This window comes from Pelophylax lessonae (genome assembly GCF_965119305.1).
Source record: "Pelophylax lessonae genome assembly, chromosome: 4".
NCBI classification, from domain to species: domain Eukaryota; kingdom Metazoa; phylum Chordata; class Amphibia; order Anura; family Ranidae; genus Pelophylax; species Pelophylax lessonae.
This window is the reverse complement of record NC_138771.1, coordinates 490,894,223-490,913,358: the sequence shown is the minus strand read 5'-3', so window position 1 is coordinate 490,913,358 and position 19,136 is coordinate 490,894,223. Positions and strand designations below refer to the sequence as shown.

The following is a 19,136-nucleotide window of genomic DNA, read 5'->3' as shown; positions in this document are numbered from 1 at the left end:
CTTCTCTCTCTCTGCGGGGAGCAATTGCGGTGTCAGGCGGCAATCGGAGCCGCTTGACACACGCATCGGCTTCCCCGCTGACGATCGGGGGTGGGAGGGCGCCGGCGGCGGCACGCGCTCGCTCATTAGCTCCTCCCAGGCGAGCGGCGTAGTCGTTCTCCTGTACGAGCCGGCCTGCCACAGTAAATATAACGTAAGCGGTCCGGAAGTGGTTAATTTCTTACTGCACCGATCAGTATATTCATTTATTTATATTTATTTATAGTGAAGCACAATCTTGCACAATTTATTGCAAAAATGCATAATTTGACCACTACTTGATATGATCACATGTATAGAAGTTTATTTTATATTGGAGTCACTCACCATTTAGCACTGTGCACTTTTGTGCATCTCGTATTTTTTGCATTTTGTATTAGTCGTTTTTTATGCATTTTATTCATATACAAATGCCGATGCACGTGTTTTTTTATTATACACATTTTATACAGTTGCGCTGATTCCCATATTTTTCATTCATTGTATTGCTGCATTTTCTTGCAGTTAATTGGCAGCAATTGTAAATCCTTTTTACTTTTTAGAGAGCCCTAGATTTCCCTGGCACTTGATCCAAACCATTTTTTCTATTCACTGTCTTTTACTATAGACTTTTTTCCTCATTAATATTTTGTGTTTTCTCAGTAATGTTTTGGGAGGAACACACAATTATTCTTCCTTGACCCCTTAACCCCAATTTTACGCTCATAATCATGTATTTTTTTTTTTTTTTAACAGATGGTATTTTTCGGGTATATGATATTCAGTATCGTTCTTGGGCTTCTCGCTGATCGGTATGGACGCCTAAAGGTGAACTTGATAGAATAGTTATCATAAACTCAGCCTAAGTTGCAAATATAAAACATGACATTGAAAATATATATTAAGCTGCACTCTTAGTAACAACATAATATTTCTGGAGTCAGATATGGGGTATTTTCCTAAATATTGGTTCAGCCCTCAAAACGGCTGTGGTGGTAGAAATGACAGGTGATTGTTAAATCATGATTTGACCTCTCTTTCTAGATACTGGTGATCTCCTTCCTGTGGGGGGCGTACTTCTCCTTACTCACCTCCTTCTCCCCCTCATATGGCTGGTTTGTGTTCCTGAGATGTATGGTGGGCTGCGGAGTCTCTGGTCACGCACAGGGGTACCAGAAAAATATTTACGGTTCAAATCATCAAAATCATTTTTGTCTATTATTTGATTTGTTTATTGTTATGTTCATTTATCATGTATTTTATGACTTCCCATTTTTAGATAGCACTGACATCATAAGCTAGGCATACGCTAGGAGAATTTTGTTCAGTGTTTTTTATTGTAAGAATGCTCATTTATTTTTCTAATCTAAGATTGAAGGAGCAGGATGGAATATTTTGTTTGAATGAACGAATTTGTAACCGTATATGCGGTTTTCGTTTAGTAAAGTGCATTCTTTCCCAAATCTATTGTTAACAGCAAACAAAATTTTAAACTACTTTAGCATGACATTTGAATTTTATGAGAGTTTTCGTACAAAATTTTGTTTGAAATTCTACTAATGTACACCCAGCTTTACTCATCAGATTACACAGATCCATTCACACCAACCCCTGACACCAACGAAGCTTACAATCTAATGACCACACCATACTGGTACACATGATGGTCAGGCACCATTTAACCTTCCAGTTTTAGGGTAGTAGGTACTCGGTAGTGGAGGGCTTTCTTTATAAACTCATTCACTAAAATCGAATATGTTGATGTCATTTCAAAAGATATTATAAGATTTATATATCAATAATTTAATCACTGGTGATCTTATCATGAGGGATTTTGTTTAATCACTGTATCCCCTCCCTGACCAGGCCATTTTTTGCGATACGGCACTGCGTTTCTTTAACCAGTTTACGACCGCCCGGCGCAGATGTACTGCGGCAGGCAGCCGCTCCCAGGCAAATCGCCGTACATGTACGGCGCTCGTTCTCGGGAGGCTTAGGGGTGAGTGCGCGGGCAAGCCAATGCAGCGGGCAGGCGGCTCTGATTGCCGCCTGGCACCCGCGATCGTTCTCTGCTGAGAGAGAAGAACGGTCAGTTGCTGTAAACACAGCTGACGATTCTTCTCCCTGCAATGATCTTAGAGCCCATGTGATCCTTCTATATAGGATCACATGTCACTATGGTAATTTCAGAAGCCACCCCCCCCCCCCCACAGTTAGAATCACTCCCCTATGCTCACATTTAACCCCTTGATCACCCATAATGTTAAACCCTTCCCTGCCAGTGTCGTTATTACAGTAACAGTGCATATTTTTAGCACTGATTACTGTAGTAATGTCACTGGTCCCCCCAAAAGTGTCAAAAATGTCAGTCAGGGGTCCGATTTGTCAGCCGCAATGTCCCACAAAATATTGCAGATTGCCGCCATTACAAGAAAAAAAAAAAAACAATAAAAATGACATAAATCTTTCCCGTAGTTAGCAGATGCGATAATTTTTGCGCAAACCAATCAAAATACGCTTATTGCGATTTTTTTTTACCAAAAATATGTAGCAAATTGGCCTAAAATGTTAAATTTTGACTTTTAATTTTTTTTTTGGGAATGTCATATAGCAGAATGTAAAAAATATGTTTTTTTTTTTCAGAATTGTCGCTCTTTTTTTGTTCATAGCGCAAAAAATAAAAATTGCACAGGTGATCAAATACCACCAAAAGAAAGCTCTATTTGTGTGAAAAAAAAGGGCATTAATTTTATTTAGGTACAGCGTAGCACGACCGTGCAATTATCTGTTAAAATAACGCAGTGCCGAATCGCAAAATAGGGCCTGGTCAGGAAGGGGGTAAAACCAGTGGTTAACTGACAATTGAGTGGTTGCGTGACACTGTATCCAAATAAAATGTATGTTCTTTTTTCCCACAAATAGAGCTTTCTTTTGGTAGTATTTGATCATATCTGATCTGCGGTTTTTATTTTTTGCGCCATAAACAAAAAAAAGACAGACAATTTTGAACAAAAAAAAAATCGTTTTTACATTCTGTTGCAAAACATACCCAAATAAAACAAGGTAAAAAAATCAAATTTATTCATCAGTTTAGGCCAATATGTATTCTGATAAATATTTTCGGTAAAAAAATCCCAATAAGCATATATTGATTGGTTTAAAAGTTATAGCATCTACAAAATATGGGATATTTTTATGGAATTTTTTTTGATTTGTTTTATTTTTTTTACTAGTAATGATGGTGACTTATAGTGGGACTGTGACATTGCAGCGGACAAATTGGACCCCTAACTGACCATTTTGACACTTTTTTGGGGACCAGTGACAGTAATCAATGCTAAATAATATGCACTGTAACTGTACTAATGACACTGGCAGGGAAGGGGTTAACATCAGGGGCAATCAAAGGGTTAAATGTGTTCTCTGGGAGTGCTTACTAACTGTGTGGGAGGTGCTTGTACTGTAAGAAGACAGAGATCCGTGTTCCTGCTTAGAAGAAACACAAGATCTCTGTCTTCTCCTGTCACAGATCAGCGATCTGCCTTGTTTACATAGGCAGACCGCCGTTCTGCCTGCCTTGGGAACGATCAACAGGTCCCGGCAGACATCGGGTCTGCCTGACCCACAGATTGGCTCCCGCTGTGTCCAATCACAGTAAGAGTGGGCCGCCGCTGGTACGCGCACACCCCAGACCCAGCTTTTGAAATGACGTACAGGTACATGATTTCACGCTAAAGGGCCGCCCTTCCGCAGTATTTGTACGCGGTGCGGTCCTTAAGTGGTTAAACACACATTACAAAGGTATGGTCGTCATAAGGAAAACCTTCCATTTTAAATATTTATTCTGATTTCTTTTTAACTTCAGGCTCATAATTAAAACTGAATTTTTGCCTAAGAAATTTCGTGGTTATATGCTTCCTCTGTCACAGGTAACGTCACCCGTATAATTCAGAAAGTGTTTAGAGAAATGCATCTTTGGTAATGAAATTTAGTGACTGTGGAATCCTTAATTTCGGTTATTAAGCTTTTTACATAAGGCAAAGAACATAGTGTAACTACAAAAACAAAAGGGAAGACGCACCCATCTAGTGCACTGATCGAACACGTTTATCAGTGCAAAATAACCACTACAAGTGGATACTCACAAAGTAGCAACTGATAAAAGCCAATGAACCGCAAGATGCCATACAGTGCGAACCCACGTACTCCGCTAACTTCATAGGGTTGTCAAAGTGACGCGTTTCGGAGGCGCACCCACTTCCTCAGAGCTAGGCTACCAGAACATAGTGTAACACATAGTAGCCCTTCCTGACCAATCAGCAGTCAATATTCATTGTTCATTGTTCTCACTGCTCTGAGCACGCAATAGATTCATCTCATTTGTTTCTTTAGGTAATCTGTCAGAAAGTTTTTAAGTTAATAGGATTCAATTCTTGACATGTTATAATATACAAAAACAGTATTATTTTTAAGAAAAGCTCATTCTTATATCATGAAAAAGTCATCCATGAGCTCCAGTCAGTAAGTTAATATGTTTGTTTTACAAACAAAAAATGAGAAATAAAGCTAGATATACACAATCTTTTTTTTTTTTTTTTTTTTCAACCAATGGGTTGAACAAAAAAAAAAAACCTGACAGATCCCTGTTTCAACACACGAAAGCAAGCAATGTGAATGGAGCAAAAAATAAATAAATAAATAAAAGGATGTGGTGTTATAACAAAATATACATGTACAGTGCTGTGAAAAAATATTTGCCCCCCTTCCTGATTAGTTTTATTTTTTTTGCATATTTGTCACACTTACATGATTCAGATCATCAAACAGATTTGATTCTTACACAAAGATAACACAAGTAATCACAGAGACAATTGAGTACTGTCCGTGATACTTTTTTTATTTGCACTAACATACAATATTTCAGGACAAGCTTTCGGGGTATGTCCCCTTCATCAAGATTAGGGTTGAGCGGACACCTAGATGTCCGTGTTCGACGGGTTCGGCCGAACTTTAAAAAAAAGTCCGGGTCCGTGTCCCGGACTTTTACCGAACTTTTCCCGGACACCGAACCCCATTGAAGTCAATGGGGACCCGAACTTTAAGGCACTAAAATGGCTCTAAAACACCAAAGGAAAGGGCTAGAGTGCTGCAAATGGCAGCAAAACGTAATTAAGAGCATGGCAAGTGCTCTGCAAACAAATGTGGATAGGGAAATAACTTAAAACAACAAAAAAAAACAGAAAAATAAAACAATGTTCTTCTTCATCTCTGAAGGACGAGGCCCATATGGAGTAGGAGGGAGGTTGAGGTGGTGGTGGATGTGGCGGTGACATAGGCGTGCGCACAGGGTGTGCTGGGTGTGCCTGGGCACACCCTAATCACCTAGGGCACATAGCATTGCCAGTGAGGAGATGGGAAAGATCTCCCTGGGACCTGCTCTGCTCTATTTCTCCTTGCCTACAGGTACATGGCCCCGATACATTACTCTCCCTGCTGGCAAACACATGCATGTGTATTTCAACTTTGGGGTGCACACCTTAATGCAATAGGCTGCGCACACCTATGGGCGGTGTAGGTGGAAGCGGCGGTGGAGGAGGACCAGGGCCGGATTAACAGCATCATGGGCTTGGTGCTGAGGATTTTGAAGGGCCTTAAGGGCCGTGCCTTGCCATGCACCCAGAGGAGGAAGGGTGCAGCCATGCATGCCTAATTCAACATGGGATGCTGTCTCTGAAGCCCATAAACACATCCATGCATCGCCAACTGTCCCTCCTTGTCCGGCCTTCACGCTGTGTGGGGAGGTTCTGAGGGTGCTGCCTGGGGAAGCGAGCATAGAAGCCAGACTTCTGTGTTTACAAGTGACAGAAGAGCGGTAACAGTGAATATGGCCAACCCGGGGCCTATATAAAAGGTAGGGGCCTGGAGCTGCAGCTCCAATAGCCCCTACATTAATCTGGCCCTGAGGAGGAGGACGAGGTAGCCAACACTGCTTCTTTTCAAAACTTTTAAATGAGGGTACACCCCAAAAGAGTGAGAAAGAGCAAAAATGGAACAATGGGTGGGTAAGGTCGGTATCCATTGCTATTCTGCATAAGGTACGGAAAAGTCCCGTGGGATCCATGCCTGGTTCATTTTAATGAACGTGAGCTTGTCCACATTGTCTCTGGACAGGCGGCTGCGCTTGTCTGTTATAACGCCCCCAGCCGTGCTAAATACCCGTTCAGATAATACACTGGCTGCAGGGCACGCCAGCACCTCCAAGGCGTAAAGGGCAAGCTCAGGCCATGTGCCCAATTTGGAGACCCAGAAGTTGAAGGGGGCAGACCCGTCATTCACTACATGTAGGCGTGTGCACACATACTGCTCCACCATGTTGGTAAAATGCTGCCTCCTGCTAAGACGTTCCATCTGAGCTGCTGGTGCTGCTGTTTGTTGTGGCGTGCTGACAAAGCTTTTCCACATTTCGGCCATGCTAACCCTGCCTTCTGAGGTGCTGGCGGTGCCCTGGTTGCGTTGGCGACCTCCTCCTCCTCCTCCTCTGCCTTGTGCTTCCACTGTGGCCCCGCTGTCAGATGGGAATGCCAGCAGCATGGCGTCTACCAGCGTGCGCTTGTACTCGCGCATCTTGCGATCGCGCTCCAGTGAGTGAATTAAGGACGGTACGTTGTCCTTGTAACGGGGATCCAGCAGCGTGGCCACCCAGTAATCAGCACAAGTTAGAATGTGGGCAACTCGGCGGTCGTTGTGGAGACACTGCAGCATGTAATCGCTCATGTGTGCCAGGCTGCCCAGAGGCAACGAAAGGCTGTCCTCTGTGGGAGGTGTATCGTCCGTGTCCTCTGTATCCCCCCAGCCACGCACCAGTGATGGCCATGAGCTGGCCTGGGTGCCACCCTGCTGTGAACATGGTTCCATCTCCTCCTCCAGCTCCTCCTCCTCCTCATCCTCCTCATCCTCCAGAACTGTGCCCCTGCTGGACAATTGCGTCCCTGGCGTTTGCGTGTGCAGGAACCCACCCTCGGAGCCCCTTGCGAATGACTGCCCTGAAAGCCTTGGAAATGTTACCTCTTCATCCTCCTCCTCCTCCTCATCCTGTGCCACATCCTCTTCCATCATCGCCCGAATTGTTTTTTCAAGGAGGCATAGAAGTGGGATAGTTAAGCTGAGAACGGCGTCATTGCCACTGGCCATGTTGGTGGAGTACTCAAAACAGCGCAACAAGGCACACAGGTCTCGCATGGAGGCCCAGTTAAATTAAATAGCGGAATAGAAAATATGATCCAAAAAAAGTGTATGTATATCACACGTACACAACCACACTGGGCCCCAATTACTATTGTTTGTACCCCTAAAAGGCTAGATGAGGAGTAGGGGGAGTATGGAACAGGCAGCACCCTCAAACCTTCAGAAGTATGAGATGAACCCCAACAACTTGGAAAGGTGGATCTCTCTCACACGTACCAACACAGACTATCCCCCAATTTAACTGATCCCCAAAGGTTTTTGATTAAATAGCGGAATAGAAAATATGATCCAAAAAAAGTGTATGTATATCACACGTACACAACCACACTAGGCCCCAATTACTATTGTTTGTACCCCTAAAAGGCTAGATGAGGAGTAGGGGGGGTATGGAACAGGCAGCACCCTCAAACCTTCAGAAGTATGAGATGAACCCCAACAACTTGGAAAGGTGGATCTCTCTCACACGTACCAACACAGACTATCCCCCAATTTAACTGATCCCCAAAGGTTTTTGATTAAATAGCGGAATAGAAAATATGATCCAAAAAAAGTGTATGTATATCACACGTACACAACCACACTAGGCCCCAATTACTATTGTTTGTACCCCTAAAAGGCTAGATGAGGAGTAGGGGGGGTATGGAACAGGCAGCACCCTCAAACCTTCAGAAGTATGAGATGAACCCCAACAACTTGGAAAGGTGGATCTCTCTCACACGTACCAACACAGACTATCCCCCAATTTAACTGATCCCCAAAGGTTTTTGATTAAATAGCGGAATAGAAAATATGATCCAAAAAAAGTGTATGTATATCACACGTACACAACCACACTGGGCCCCAATTACTATTGTTTGTACCCCTAAAAGGCTAGGAGTAGGGGGAGTATGGAACAGGCAGCACCCTCAAACCTTCAGAAGTATGAGATGAACCCCAACAACTTGGAAAGGTGGATCTCTCTCACACGTACCAACACAGACTATCCCCCAATTTAACTGATCCCCAAAGGTTTTTGATTAAATAGCGGAATAGAAAATATGATCCAAAAAAAGTGTATGTATATCACACGTACACAACCACACTAGGCCCCAATTACTATTGTTTGTACCCCTAAAAGGCTAGATGAGGAGTAGGGGGAGTATGGAACAGGCAGCACCCTCAAACCTTCAGAAGTATGAGATGAACCCCAACAACTTGGAAAGGTGGATCTCTCTCACACGTACCAACACAGACTATCCCCCAATTTAACTGATCCCCAAAGGTTTTTGATTAAATAGCGGAATAGAAAATATGATCCAAAAAAAGTGTATGTATATCACACGTACACAACCACACTAGGCCCCAATTACTATTGTTTGTACCCCTAAAAGGCTAGGAGTAGGGGGAGTATGGAACAGGCAGCACCCTCAAACCTTCAGAAGTATGAGATGAACCCCAACAACTTGGAAAGGTGGATCTCTCTCACACGTACCAACACAGACTATCCCCCAATTTAACTGATCCCCAAAGGTTTTTGATTAAATAGCGGAATAGAAAATATGATCCAAAAAAAGTGTATGTATATCACACGTACACAACCACACTAGGCCCCAATTACTATTGTTTGTACCCCTAAAAGGCTAGATGAGGAGTAGGGGGAGTATGGAACAGGCAGCACCCTCAAATCTTCAGAAGTATGAGATTGTGTTCACTGTACCCCACAAAGATTGAGTTCACTGCACCCCACAATGATTGTGTTCACTGCACCCCACAAAGATTGTGTTCACTGCACCTCACAAAGATTGTGTTCACTGTACCCCCCAAAGATTGTGTTCACTGCACCCCACAAAGATTCTGTTCACTGTACCCCACAAAGATTGTGTTCACTGCACCCTAAAAGGATGTTGTTCACTGCACCCCACAAAGATTGTGTTCACTGCACCCTAAAAGGATGTTGTTCACTGCACCCCAAAAAGATTGTGTTCACTGTACCCCCCCAAAGATTGTGTTCACTGCACCCCACAAAGATTGTGTTCACTGCACCCCAAAAAGATTGTGTTCACTGTACCCCCCAAAGATTGTGTTCACTGCACCCCAAAAAGATTGTGTTCACTGTACCCCCCAAAGATTGTGTTCACTGCACCCCACAAAGATTCTGTTCACTGTACCCCACAAAGATTGTGTTCACTGCACCCCAAAAAGATTGTGTTCACTGTACCCCCCCCAAAGATTGTGTTCACTGCACCCCACAAAGATTCTGTTCACTGCACCCCACAAAGGATTTTGTTCACTGCACCCCAAAAAGATTGTGTTCACTGCACCCCAAAAAGGATTTTGATCACTGCACCCCAAAAAGGATGTTGTTCACTGCACCCCAAAAATGATTTTGTTCACTCCACCCCAAAAAGATTGTGTTCACTGCACCCCACAAAGATTGTGTTCACTGCACCCCAAAAAGATTGTGTTCACTGTACCCCCCAAAGATTGTGTTCACTGCACCCCACAAAGATTCTGTTCACTGTACCCCACAAAGATTGTGTTCACTGCACCCCAAAAAGATTGTGTTCACTGCACCCCAAAAAGGATGTTGTTCACTGCACCCCAAAAAGGATGTTGTTCACTCCACCCCAAAAAGATTGTGTTCACTGCACCCCACAAAGATTGTGTTCACTGCACCCCAAAAAGATTGTGTTCACTGCACCCCAAAAATGATTTTGTTCACTGCACCCCAAAAAGGATTTTGTTCACTGCACCCCAAAAAGGATGTTGTTCACTCCACCCCAAAAAGATTGTGTTCACTGCACCCCAAAAAGATTGTGTTCACTGCACCCCACAAAGGATTTTGTTCACTGCACCCCAAAAAGATTGTGTTCACTGCACCCCAAAAAGGATGTTGTTCACTGCACCCCAAAAAGGATTTTGTTCACTGCACCCCAAAAAGATTGTGTTCACTGCACCCCACAAAGGATTTTGTTCACTGCACCCCACAAAGATTGTGTTCACTGCACACCAAAAAGGATTGTGTTCACTGCACCCCAAAAAGATTTTGTTCACTGCACCCCAAAAAGATTGTGTTCACTGCAGCCCAAAAAGATTGTGTTCACTGCAGCCCAAAAAGATTGTGTTCACTGCAGCCCAAAAAGATTGTGTTCACTGCAGCCCAAAAAGATTGTGTTCACTGCAGCTCACACACAGAAAAATGGATGTGGATCACTGACACCTGCCTATCTCCAATCCCACACCACACAGCAATATCGATTGTAGTTTGTAGAACACAGTTTCCCTAAAATTCAGCAGACTCTGTCCCTAACAGGATTGAGAAGAGATCGTAGATCAGGATTGAGTGCAGATTCACCCCACCCCCCACACAGCAATATCGATTGTAGTTTGTAGAAGACACTGACCCTATAATTCAGCAGACTCTATCCCTAAAATGCCTACAACTCGCCCTGCCTAAACACTCCGACCTGTCCCTCAATTCTATCCGGACACAAATGGTTTTTTCCTGCCTATCTTTCCCTAATCAGCAGCCAGCACATTGATGTGTGCTCTGTCCCTTAGCTAAGCAGCAGAATGACGCTGCTGCGGCGGCTGCCTCGAACTTATAAAGACTTGGTCACATGCTTCAGACGGCCAATCACAGCTACTAAGACATTTGCAGGCATGGCTGGGATGGCTTAAGGCACACCAGTTAAACGATTGTTGATTGGCTGTTGAAAGCCCGCCATGAAAAGAGCGCCAAAGCATGCAAAACCCGGAAATAAAACGACCGAACACAGATTTTTACCCGAACATACAGTAAAGTGTCCGTGTCCGTGTTCGGGTAAAAAAAATCCAATTATTCGGTACGAACACGAATAATACAGTCCGTGTTCGCTCAACACTAATCAAGATCCAAGCAGTACTGATCCACAAAATGTTAGCAGCATGGTAAAGAAACACAAAATCTCTGAGCCAAAGGAAAAAAAAAAAAGTAAAACCAAACAAACATAAGTTTAACTGGCATGGTAATAAAACTAGCTTGATTAGTGAGATAAGATAGAGGGAGAGTTGAAGACAGGGGAAGGTGGGGGGGGGGGGATAGTCACGGAGGGGGTCGTAAAACTGTAGGATAATGAGAAAGGAAACCCATATCTAAGTTTAAGCCGTTATTTTTTGTGTCAAAAAGAAGTATCATTCTTAGTTCAAAAGTTTTCCTTTCCTGCATGGTTCTGAAATTCCCTTTAAGAACTAAAACATTGAGGTCTTCTATAGTGTGGTCCGGTTGTGAAAAATGATGTCCCACAGGTGTACAGAAACTATCTTCTTTATGTTCCTTGATGGTGTGTCTGTGCAAATTCATCCTCGCTTGCAACTTCTGTCCTGTTTCGCCTACATAAGATCCTTTGCTACATCTTTTGCATTGTATGAGGTACACAACATTACTGGAGGTGCAGTTGTATGATCCCATAATATTAAAGGTCCCATTTGTGTGTGTGACACTTTTAGACAGATTGATCTGGTTGCACAGTTTGCAGCGTTTTTTATGGCAGGGTTTGCTCCCATTATTTGCGACTTCATAATCAGAATGAAGTTTTCTGCTGATTAGTTTATGTCTGAGGTTGGGTGGTTGTCTGAAAGCCAGTATTGGAGGTTGTTGGAATATTCCTTTCAGAGTTTCATCTTCTGCTATGATGGGTTGTAAATCTTTGATTATCTTTCTTATCCCTTCTAGTCCTGGATTGTATGTGGTGACTAGAGGCACACGGTTATTTGTTTTTTTCTCTTTGTATTGGAGAATATTTTCCCTTTGGGTTTTCAAGGCTGTGTTTATGCCGGTGTTACTAAAAGTATCACGGACAGTACTCAATTGTCTCTGTCGCAAGTGCACTAATACGGCTACAATTACCACAAGTAATCACAAAATGCAGTTTTTAAATGATGATTTAATTTATTAAGGAAAAAAACTGTCCAAACCTGCCTGGCCCTATATGAAAAAGCAATTGCCCCCTAAACCTAATAACTAGTTGTGCCACCCTTGGTGGCAACAACTGCAATCAAGCGTTTGCGATAACTGGCAATGAATCTTTCATATCGCTGTAGAGGAATTTTGGCCCACTCTTTTTTGCAGAATTGTTTTAATCACATCGGAGGATTTTCAAGCATGAACAGCCTGTTTAAGCTCATGCTACAGCATCTCAATCTGACTTAAGTCGGGACTTTGACTAGGCCTTTCCAAAACCTTAATTTTGGGATTTTTTTTTGGAGCCTATCAGAGGTGGACTTGCTGGTGTGTTTCAGATCATTGTCATGCTGCATAACCCAAGTGCGCTTGAGCTTGAGGTCACAAACTGATGGCCGGACATTCTTCTTCAGGATTTTCTGGTAGAGTACAGAATTCATGGTTCTATTAATTATGATGATTTGTCCAGGTCCTGAAGCTGCAAAGCAGCCCCAGACCATCACAATTCCACCACCATGTTTGACTGTCCTTTTTATGAAATGCTGTGTTAGTTTTACGCCAGATGTAACGGAACGCACACCTTCCAAAAAGTTTAACTTTTATCTCATCAGTCCACAGAATATTTTCTCAAAAGTCTTGGGGATAATCAATATGTTTTTTGGGTTCTTTTATGACCTCCCGGATGAGTTGTCGTTGTGCGCTTGGAGTCATTTTGGTAGGCTGGCCACTCCTGGGAAGGTTCATCACTATTCCAAGTTTTCTCCATTTGGGGATAAAGGGCCATACACACTCTAAGATTTTCTGAAGACTTTTTCCTTCAGATTTACCTTTTCTATTTAGTGCAAGGGCCTGCCAGATTGCATACAAATTGAAAGTGTTTAGGTTTGACCTCATATTATATGGTTTTGGTAAGTCTGATGGAAAAAGTCTTCAGAAAATCTTATAGTGTGTATGGCCCTTTAGGGCTGTCACCGTGGTTCGCTGGAGTCCCAAAGCCTTAGAAATGGCTTTATAACCCTTTCCAGACTGATACATATCAATTATCTGGTCTTGAATTTCTTTAGATCGCGGAATGATGTGTTGCGTTTTGAGATCTTTTAGCGTGCTTCAGACAGCTTCTATTTAAGATATTTCTTGACTCAACAGGTCTGGCAGTAATCAGGCCTGGGTGTGTCAAGTGAAATTTAACTCAGCTTTCCAAAAAATAGGATTAATCACAGTTCATTCATGATTTAGCAAGGATGGGGGGGGGGGGGGGGCGCAATCATCATTTAAACACTGCATTTTTTCTTTACTTGTGTTATCTTTGTGTGATATTAAAATTAGTTTGATCTGAATCATTTAAGTGTGACAAATATGCTAAAAAATAAAAAAAAATAAAAAATAATTTAGGAAGGAGGCGAATACTTTTTCACAGCACATATCCTTAGCACAATGTCCTAAATATATATACTGTACATGTATATTTTGTTTTAGCGCCACTTCCTTTTAATATATTTGTGGTATTTTTAAGTAAAAAAGGGAGCAGCTGGGTTATTTGACACATTATGCACAGTGGTTTTCATTTTGCTTTTTGATTTGGGTTTTTAGTTGCTCTTTCCATTAGCACAGGTATATACTATTTTTTTGGTCTAGCAATGTGGATTCAGTGATCTCTCACGCTGAGCTATTGTATTCTGACAGAAGGGACTCCCCCCATCCCGTCAGAATGCACAGATTAGCGCTACAGCGATTGGCTGAAAGCACAGATTGAATGCTGGTTTGCCAGCAATGCCTTGCAACAGAAGCTGGTCATTAGATTGGCTTCTGTTGAACAGTCAGCAGTACACATGGACTGAAATTCGGCCAGCTCCTGCTAAACCGGCCGATTTTTGGCCCGTGTATACCCTGCTTTGGTCTGGGTGTATACGCCACTTTTGCTTTTAAAAAATAGGGTAATTGAACACACAGGGTAAATCTTAGACAGGAGTGGTCTTTTTTGAACATGTTTTATTATAATATTGCATCTCTCCACAGCTTTTTTGGCTTGCTGGATCCTTACTAATCATTGGCGTGGGATCTGTGGTCACCCCAACTTTAGGATGGCGCTGGCTTGTTCGTCTGGCATCCATCCCTGGGATCATACTGGTCATTGTATTCAGGGTGAGATCTTTGTGTTCTGTTTATCTTCTGTTCTCACTGATGCACTTAGATACCATCATGCTTTTAGTTTGATCGAGGCTAGAAAGTTAAACCCTATTAAGTCTCATCTGTCTCACAGGGACTCTATTGTCGAGACCTTTGTTCTGAGTTCCCAGGTCTGTACACCTGGTTTGCCTCTTATGAGGGATTCCCACCATTCCTGCACTGAGTTCCCAGGTCTGCATACCTACTGGGCCCATTATAGGTGACTCACTCCACCCTTGCATTGAGTTCCTGAGTTTTCACACCTGCTGCATCAATTATGATGGGATTTCCACCATCCCAGCTCTGCAAACCTGATGTGCCCATTATGAGGGGTTTCCACCATTCTTGCACTTAGTTCCTGACTCTGCACACCTTCTGTACCCATTATGAGGCATTCCATAACATTACTGCACTGAGTTTCTGGGTCTGTACAACTGCTGTGCACATTACGAGGGGTTCCTACCATCCCTGCACACCTGTTGTGCCCATGATAAGGTGGTTCCCACCATCCCTGTGCTGAGTTCCTTGGCCCAACTGCCTGCTTTTACTGCCACCTGGCTGCCCTGTGAACCAGCCCTTGGAGTGTCTAAGATATACAAGAAGCTAATCTATCCTGTCAGTAGCAAAGACTGATTTATTATCAGGAATGGCAGTTTAATATTTTTTAGTTTTAAAGTTTAAAAATGTGTCCTTGCACTATAGTCTGAAAATTTCACAGCTAAGATGTTATTATTGTTATTCAGGATTTATATAGCTCCAACAGTTGGAGCAGCACTTTCCAATATAAAAGGAGACAATACAATTACAATACAATAAAATACAAGAGTGTAAGGAGGGCCATGCTCATAAGAGCTCACAATCTAATAGGGTGGGAAAATTGGATGCCAGTGAAGGGATTGGCAGAGAGGGGTGACAGACACTGAGGGGTTGGCATGGAGACTTGTCCTAACTCTTAAGCCTCGTACACACGATCAGATTAACAAACGATCTTTCGTCCGTTTTTTGTTGCATGCTAGTCTCGTACAGAAAGTGAAGAGGTTACTTTCATGCGAAAATAACCGTACGACAGAATTCAACTTCAGAAGTGATGTCATGTTTTGAATTGTTTTGTATGTGTTCTTTAGTTTCTGAGCAGGCCTAGTCTTGCTCTTACGATTTTTTTTGGACGAAAACTGTACTAGTTAAACGGAAATCAGACGTTGTGTTGACGTACAATAAAAATGTTATAGTCTGCACATCCAGTTTTTGTTGTCCGAAAATTTGTAATCGGCTGTCGAAAGCACTATACTAACGAACCCGAAAATCGGCAGATCGTTCGTCGGACGAAATTTTACTTCCGATTTTCGTGTGTACGGCCTTTAGACATGACTAGCTGCAGTCAGGTCTGATATTTATTAATCAAAACATTTCTCTTCCAGTTTGTCCCAGAGTCAGCACGATTTAATGTCTCAGTCGGGAAGCACCAGGCCGCAATGGAGACCTTGACTTGGATCGCCAAAATAAACCGCTCAAAGATGCCAGAGGGAACCATTGATGAACCTCCAGTGGTAGGTTGTACTTAGCATAATCTGGGTGATGCAACACAGCAATAGAAAATATATATGATTTTATAAACTGAAGAAAAACATATTGAATTTCAGTCAGAAGGTGAGGGAAAGTTACAATGGACAGACAGATTTTGGTCCTGACTTTAACTTGACTAACAAAGTAATGCCAGTGTTGCACTGAACAAAGAGAGGAGAGACTCTAATAGAGAACACAAGCCTCCATTTTCTAAACCCACAATTGTTTAATAAGTCTCCACAGCCACACCCTCAATTTAACTTTGTACATGACTTTGCCTCATCCCTCAAGAAATTACTAGAGATGTAAAATAGTAAGACATTCCTCTTGTTACCACATACCAGCTGGAGATATATTCGAAAACAGCAGCTGCTTGTATAGATTTGATGACTTTGTAGCAGTGGTATAAACAAGTGTAAGATTATACTAATAAGCATAATCAAAGGGTTAAAGGATAACGCTAAACTTGCTCTTTGCCACATTCTAAGACAATTCTATCTAACCCTGTAAAGCAAAAATCACTGTACTTACTTTTTCTACACCAGATCCGGTCCGGTCTCCAGCGACGGAAGGGCTGTGCAGGAGAGGACCGACAACGGCTGTGAAATGAATGGGAAGTGACGCCATCCATAGACTTACTATGGGGCTTCTGTTGTCAAGTGCCTCTCCTGCACCCGCCTCCACACTGAAGCCGCCGCTGACAGCTCAGCGTTTGACCGGACTAGGTCAGGTGTAGAAAAGTTAAGCACATTAGTGATTTTTAGTCATTTTTGCTTTACAGGGTTAGATAGAATAGTTTTAGATTGTGGCAAAGAGCAGGTTTAGCGTTAGTTTTTGACTGGAGTTATCCTTTAACTTAAGGGCTTGTTCACACCATACGTGCATTAAAACTGATGGGAAAACCACGCAGATTTCACTTGCAGAGACATCAGTTTCACATTAGTTTACATGAGCATTTCAAGGAGTTTTTATGCAAGTTGGCGTCAGCTTTCACTCGCTTCAGGTATGTGCCCTGTTCACACCAATGTTGATTTCATGTCAGTTTTTCTTTTCCGTGGAGAAAAAGGCATGTCTGTTGCAGATTCCTGCGCAGAAAAAATCTGCAGGTTTTGGTGTGAACAGGGCACATAGAGAACCATTGTTTTCTTTAACCATTGCAGAACGCATGCAGAAAAACGTCTCTGTACCATAGTGTGAACAAGGTCTAAGGCTCCGTTCACACCTGGGCGTTTTGAACTGCGGGCGGATAGCGGGACGTGTGTGCGATGCCAATACTTCTTAATAGCACCCCAATTGTGCCGCGATTTTGCTGCGCGATAAATCGCAGCAAATCGCAACACGCAATGCTGCCGCTCAAAAGAAGCTCCTGTTCCTTTTTGAGCGACAAGCGTTAAAATTTGCTACGATTGAAAACCAACATTCTCGGCACAATCACGGCGCGATTGGGGTGCCATCGCACATGCGTCCCGCGATTTGCTGCAGTTTAAAATGCCCAGGTGTGAATGCAGCTTTAAAGTTAAGTAGTAGATTCATAATTTGTTCCTGTATTTAAATATCAGTCATGGCCATTTTGAGGGGTGCAACAGAAAAAGTGGAACACCCAAAGTCCAAGGAGGATGGGAACACTAGCTGACCACAAACATTGGATGTCTTCCCCTGATCTGGACAATTTCATGTCTATAGTCAGAACACGCACTCCTGTCCACATGATCTGTAACAGGCTGAATACATTGTCTGGTCACTTATGTTCTACCCAAACAAGCAGTTTAAGAGTTATTTTCTCCTTGGTCTTTTTTTTTTTTTTTAAAGATTTTTTATTATCAGAAAATAAGGATCCCAGACAAAAACCATTAACATTTGAAACAAGGCACATTGACATTAGACAATCACAAGGCTGACCAAAGGGTCAGCACCACAAAACATAGAAGACCCCATCTAGGGACGTATTACTAGACACCTTATTCCTAAAAGTTTGATATTTTTTTTGTTTGTTTTTTGTTTTTATAAACAAAGAAAATATACCCCATCGGAAAAAAAAAAAGGATAATACCATATCTACCCTCCCCTCCCCCTTGAAAACCCCAACATCCTTAAAGAACAAGGGGGCAACAGGCCTTTGATAAACAAACTATTTACAATAACCATTGGGCAGATGCAGACTGGGCAGGGAAGTCTAAGTCCCGCCAATCAAACCAGTGTGTAGCACTTAACCCTTAATCTTGGTATGGGCCTATCAAGACATATTAATCATGCGGCAACGTTCCTCCCCCATGAATTTATCTAAATTATCCATCTCTCCCTCCAGATTGTCCCTAGAGTTCACCCAACAAAACCACACCTTCTTTAACTTCTTGGGATAACTTGTGCCATCCGTAACGTCAGTTTTTCTGTAGATATCTACCTCCTTGCTATGAGCTTCCGTACCCCAAAATAAAGAATTCTAAGGAATAGTTGGGTATATACATCCAACTCCTCTTGTTCATAAATTCCCAATAGACATCGCAAGGGGGAGCATATGTTAGGAGGAGCAAATTTATCAGCTATAAACTCTGTCACCATAGACCGCACTGCTGTATTTTGGCCTAGGCCGACTAGGCCTAGGCCTAGGGCGGCACTTTGTGGGGGGGCGGCAAAAAAGCCGCCGTCCCCGCATAAAAAAAAAAAAACGATCCGCTCTGTGAGGCTCGCCTGCAGTGCTCCTGTCACTTTGCGTGCCGAGTCCCGCCTCATTGTCTGCTCCCCTGGTCCTTGCCTGCCTGTCACCGCCTCCTCCCACACACACAGTCTCCACTCTCCAGCTTTTAGTGAAGGGGCGTCGCCAGGGGGTGGGCGGGAGGGAGGGCGCAGCGGAGGTGAAGTGCTGATAATGCGAGCACCACCTGCAAGCCTTTTGTATGCTTAGGGCTCGGGTTTAGTGTCAGCATCTTCTCTCTGCTTCTGTCCCCGATCGTCAGCCCGCCCACCACCATTGCTTTAGAATTCTTAGCTCTGTGTCCAGGTTGAGTCCCGAAGTTTTCTGCATCTTCTGTCCCCGCCCACCTCCTATCAGACCTGTAGTTTATGGTCTAGGGAAGTGCTATACGTGGTGGGCGGGCCAGTGTGCGGGGATAGAGGCCGGCAGAAGATGAAGAAAATGTCGGGACTCATGGCAGAGCTAAGGATACTAAAGCAATGCAGGTGGAGGGCAGGCTGACACTCAGATGGGGACAGAAGCAGATAGAAG

The 19,136-nt window shown here is 43.1% G+C and overlaps 1 protein-coding gene across 1 annotated transcript in view; it reads left to right on the top strand.

Annotated features, from left to right (window-relative positions):
- Positions 1-774: 774 nt before the first annotated feature.
- The window catches only part of SVOPL (SVOP like), a gene marked incomplete at its 5' end in the record, with an annotated part of 46,153 nt that continues 27,791 nt past the window's right edge, over positions 775-19,136 (top strand). Inside the window, 5 exons of the mRNA XM_082255451.1 lie at positions 775-846; positions 1,063-1,187; positions 3,884-3,947; positions 14,201-14,326; positions 15,769-15,897. Of these exons, the coding sequence (XP_082111577.1) occupies positions 775-846; positions 1,063-1,187; positions 3,884-3,947; positions 14,201-14,326; positions 15,769-15,897 (516 nt within the window). The remainder of the gene's footprint in view (positions 847-1,062; positions 1,188-3,883; positions 3,948-14,200; positions 14,327-15,768; positions 15,898-19,136) is intronic.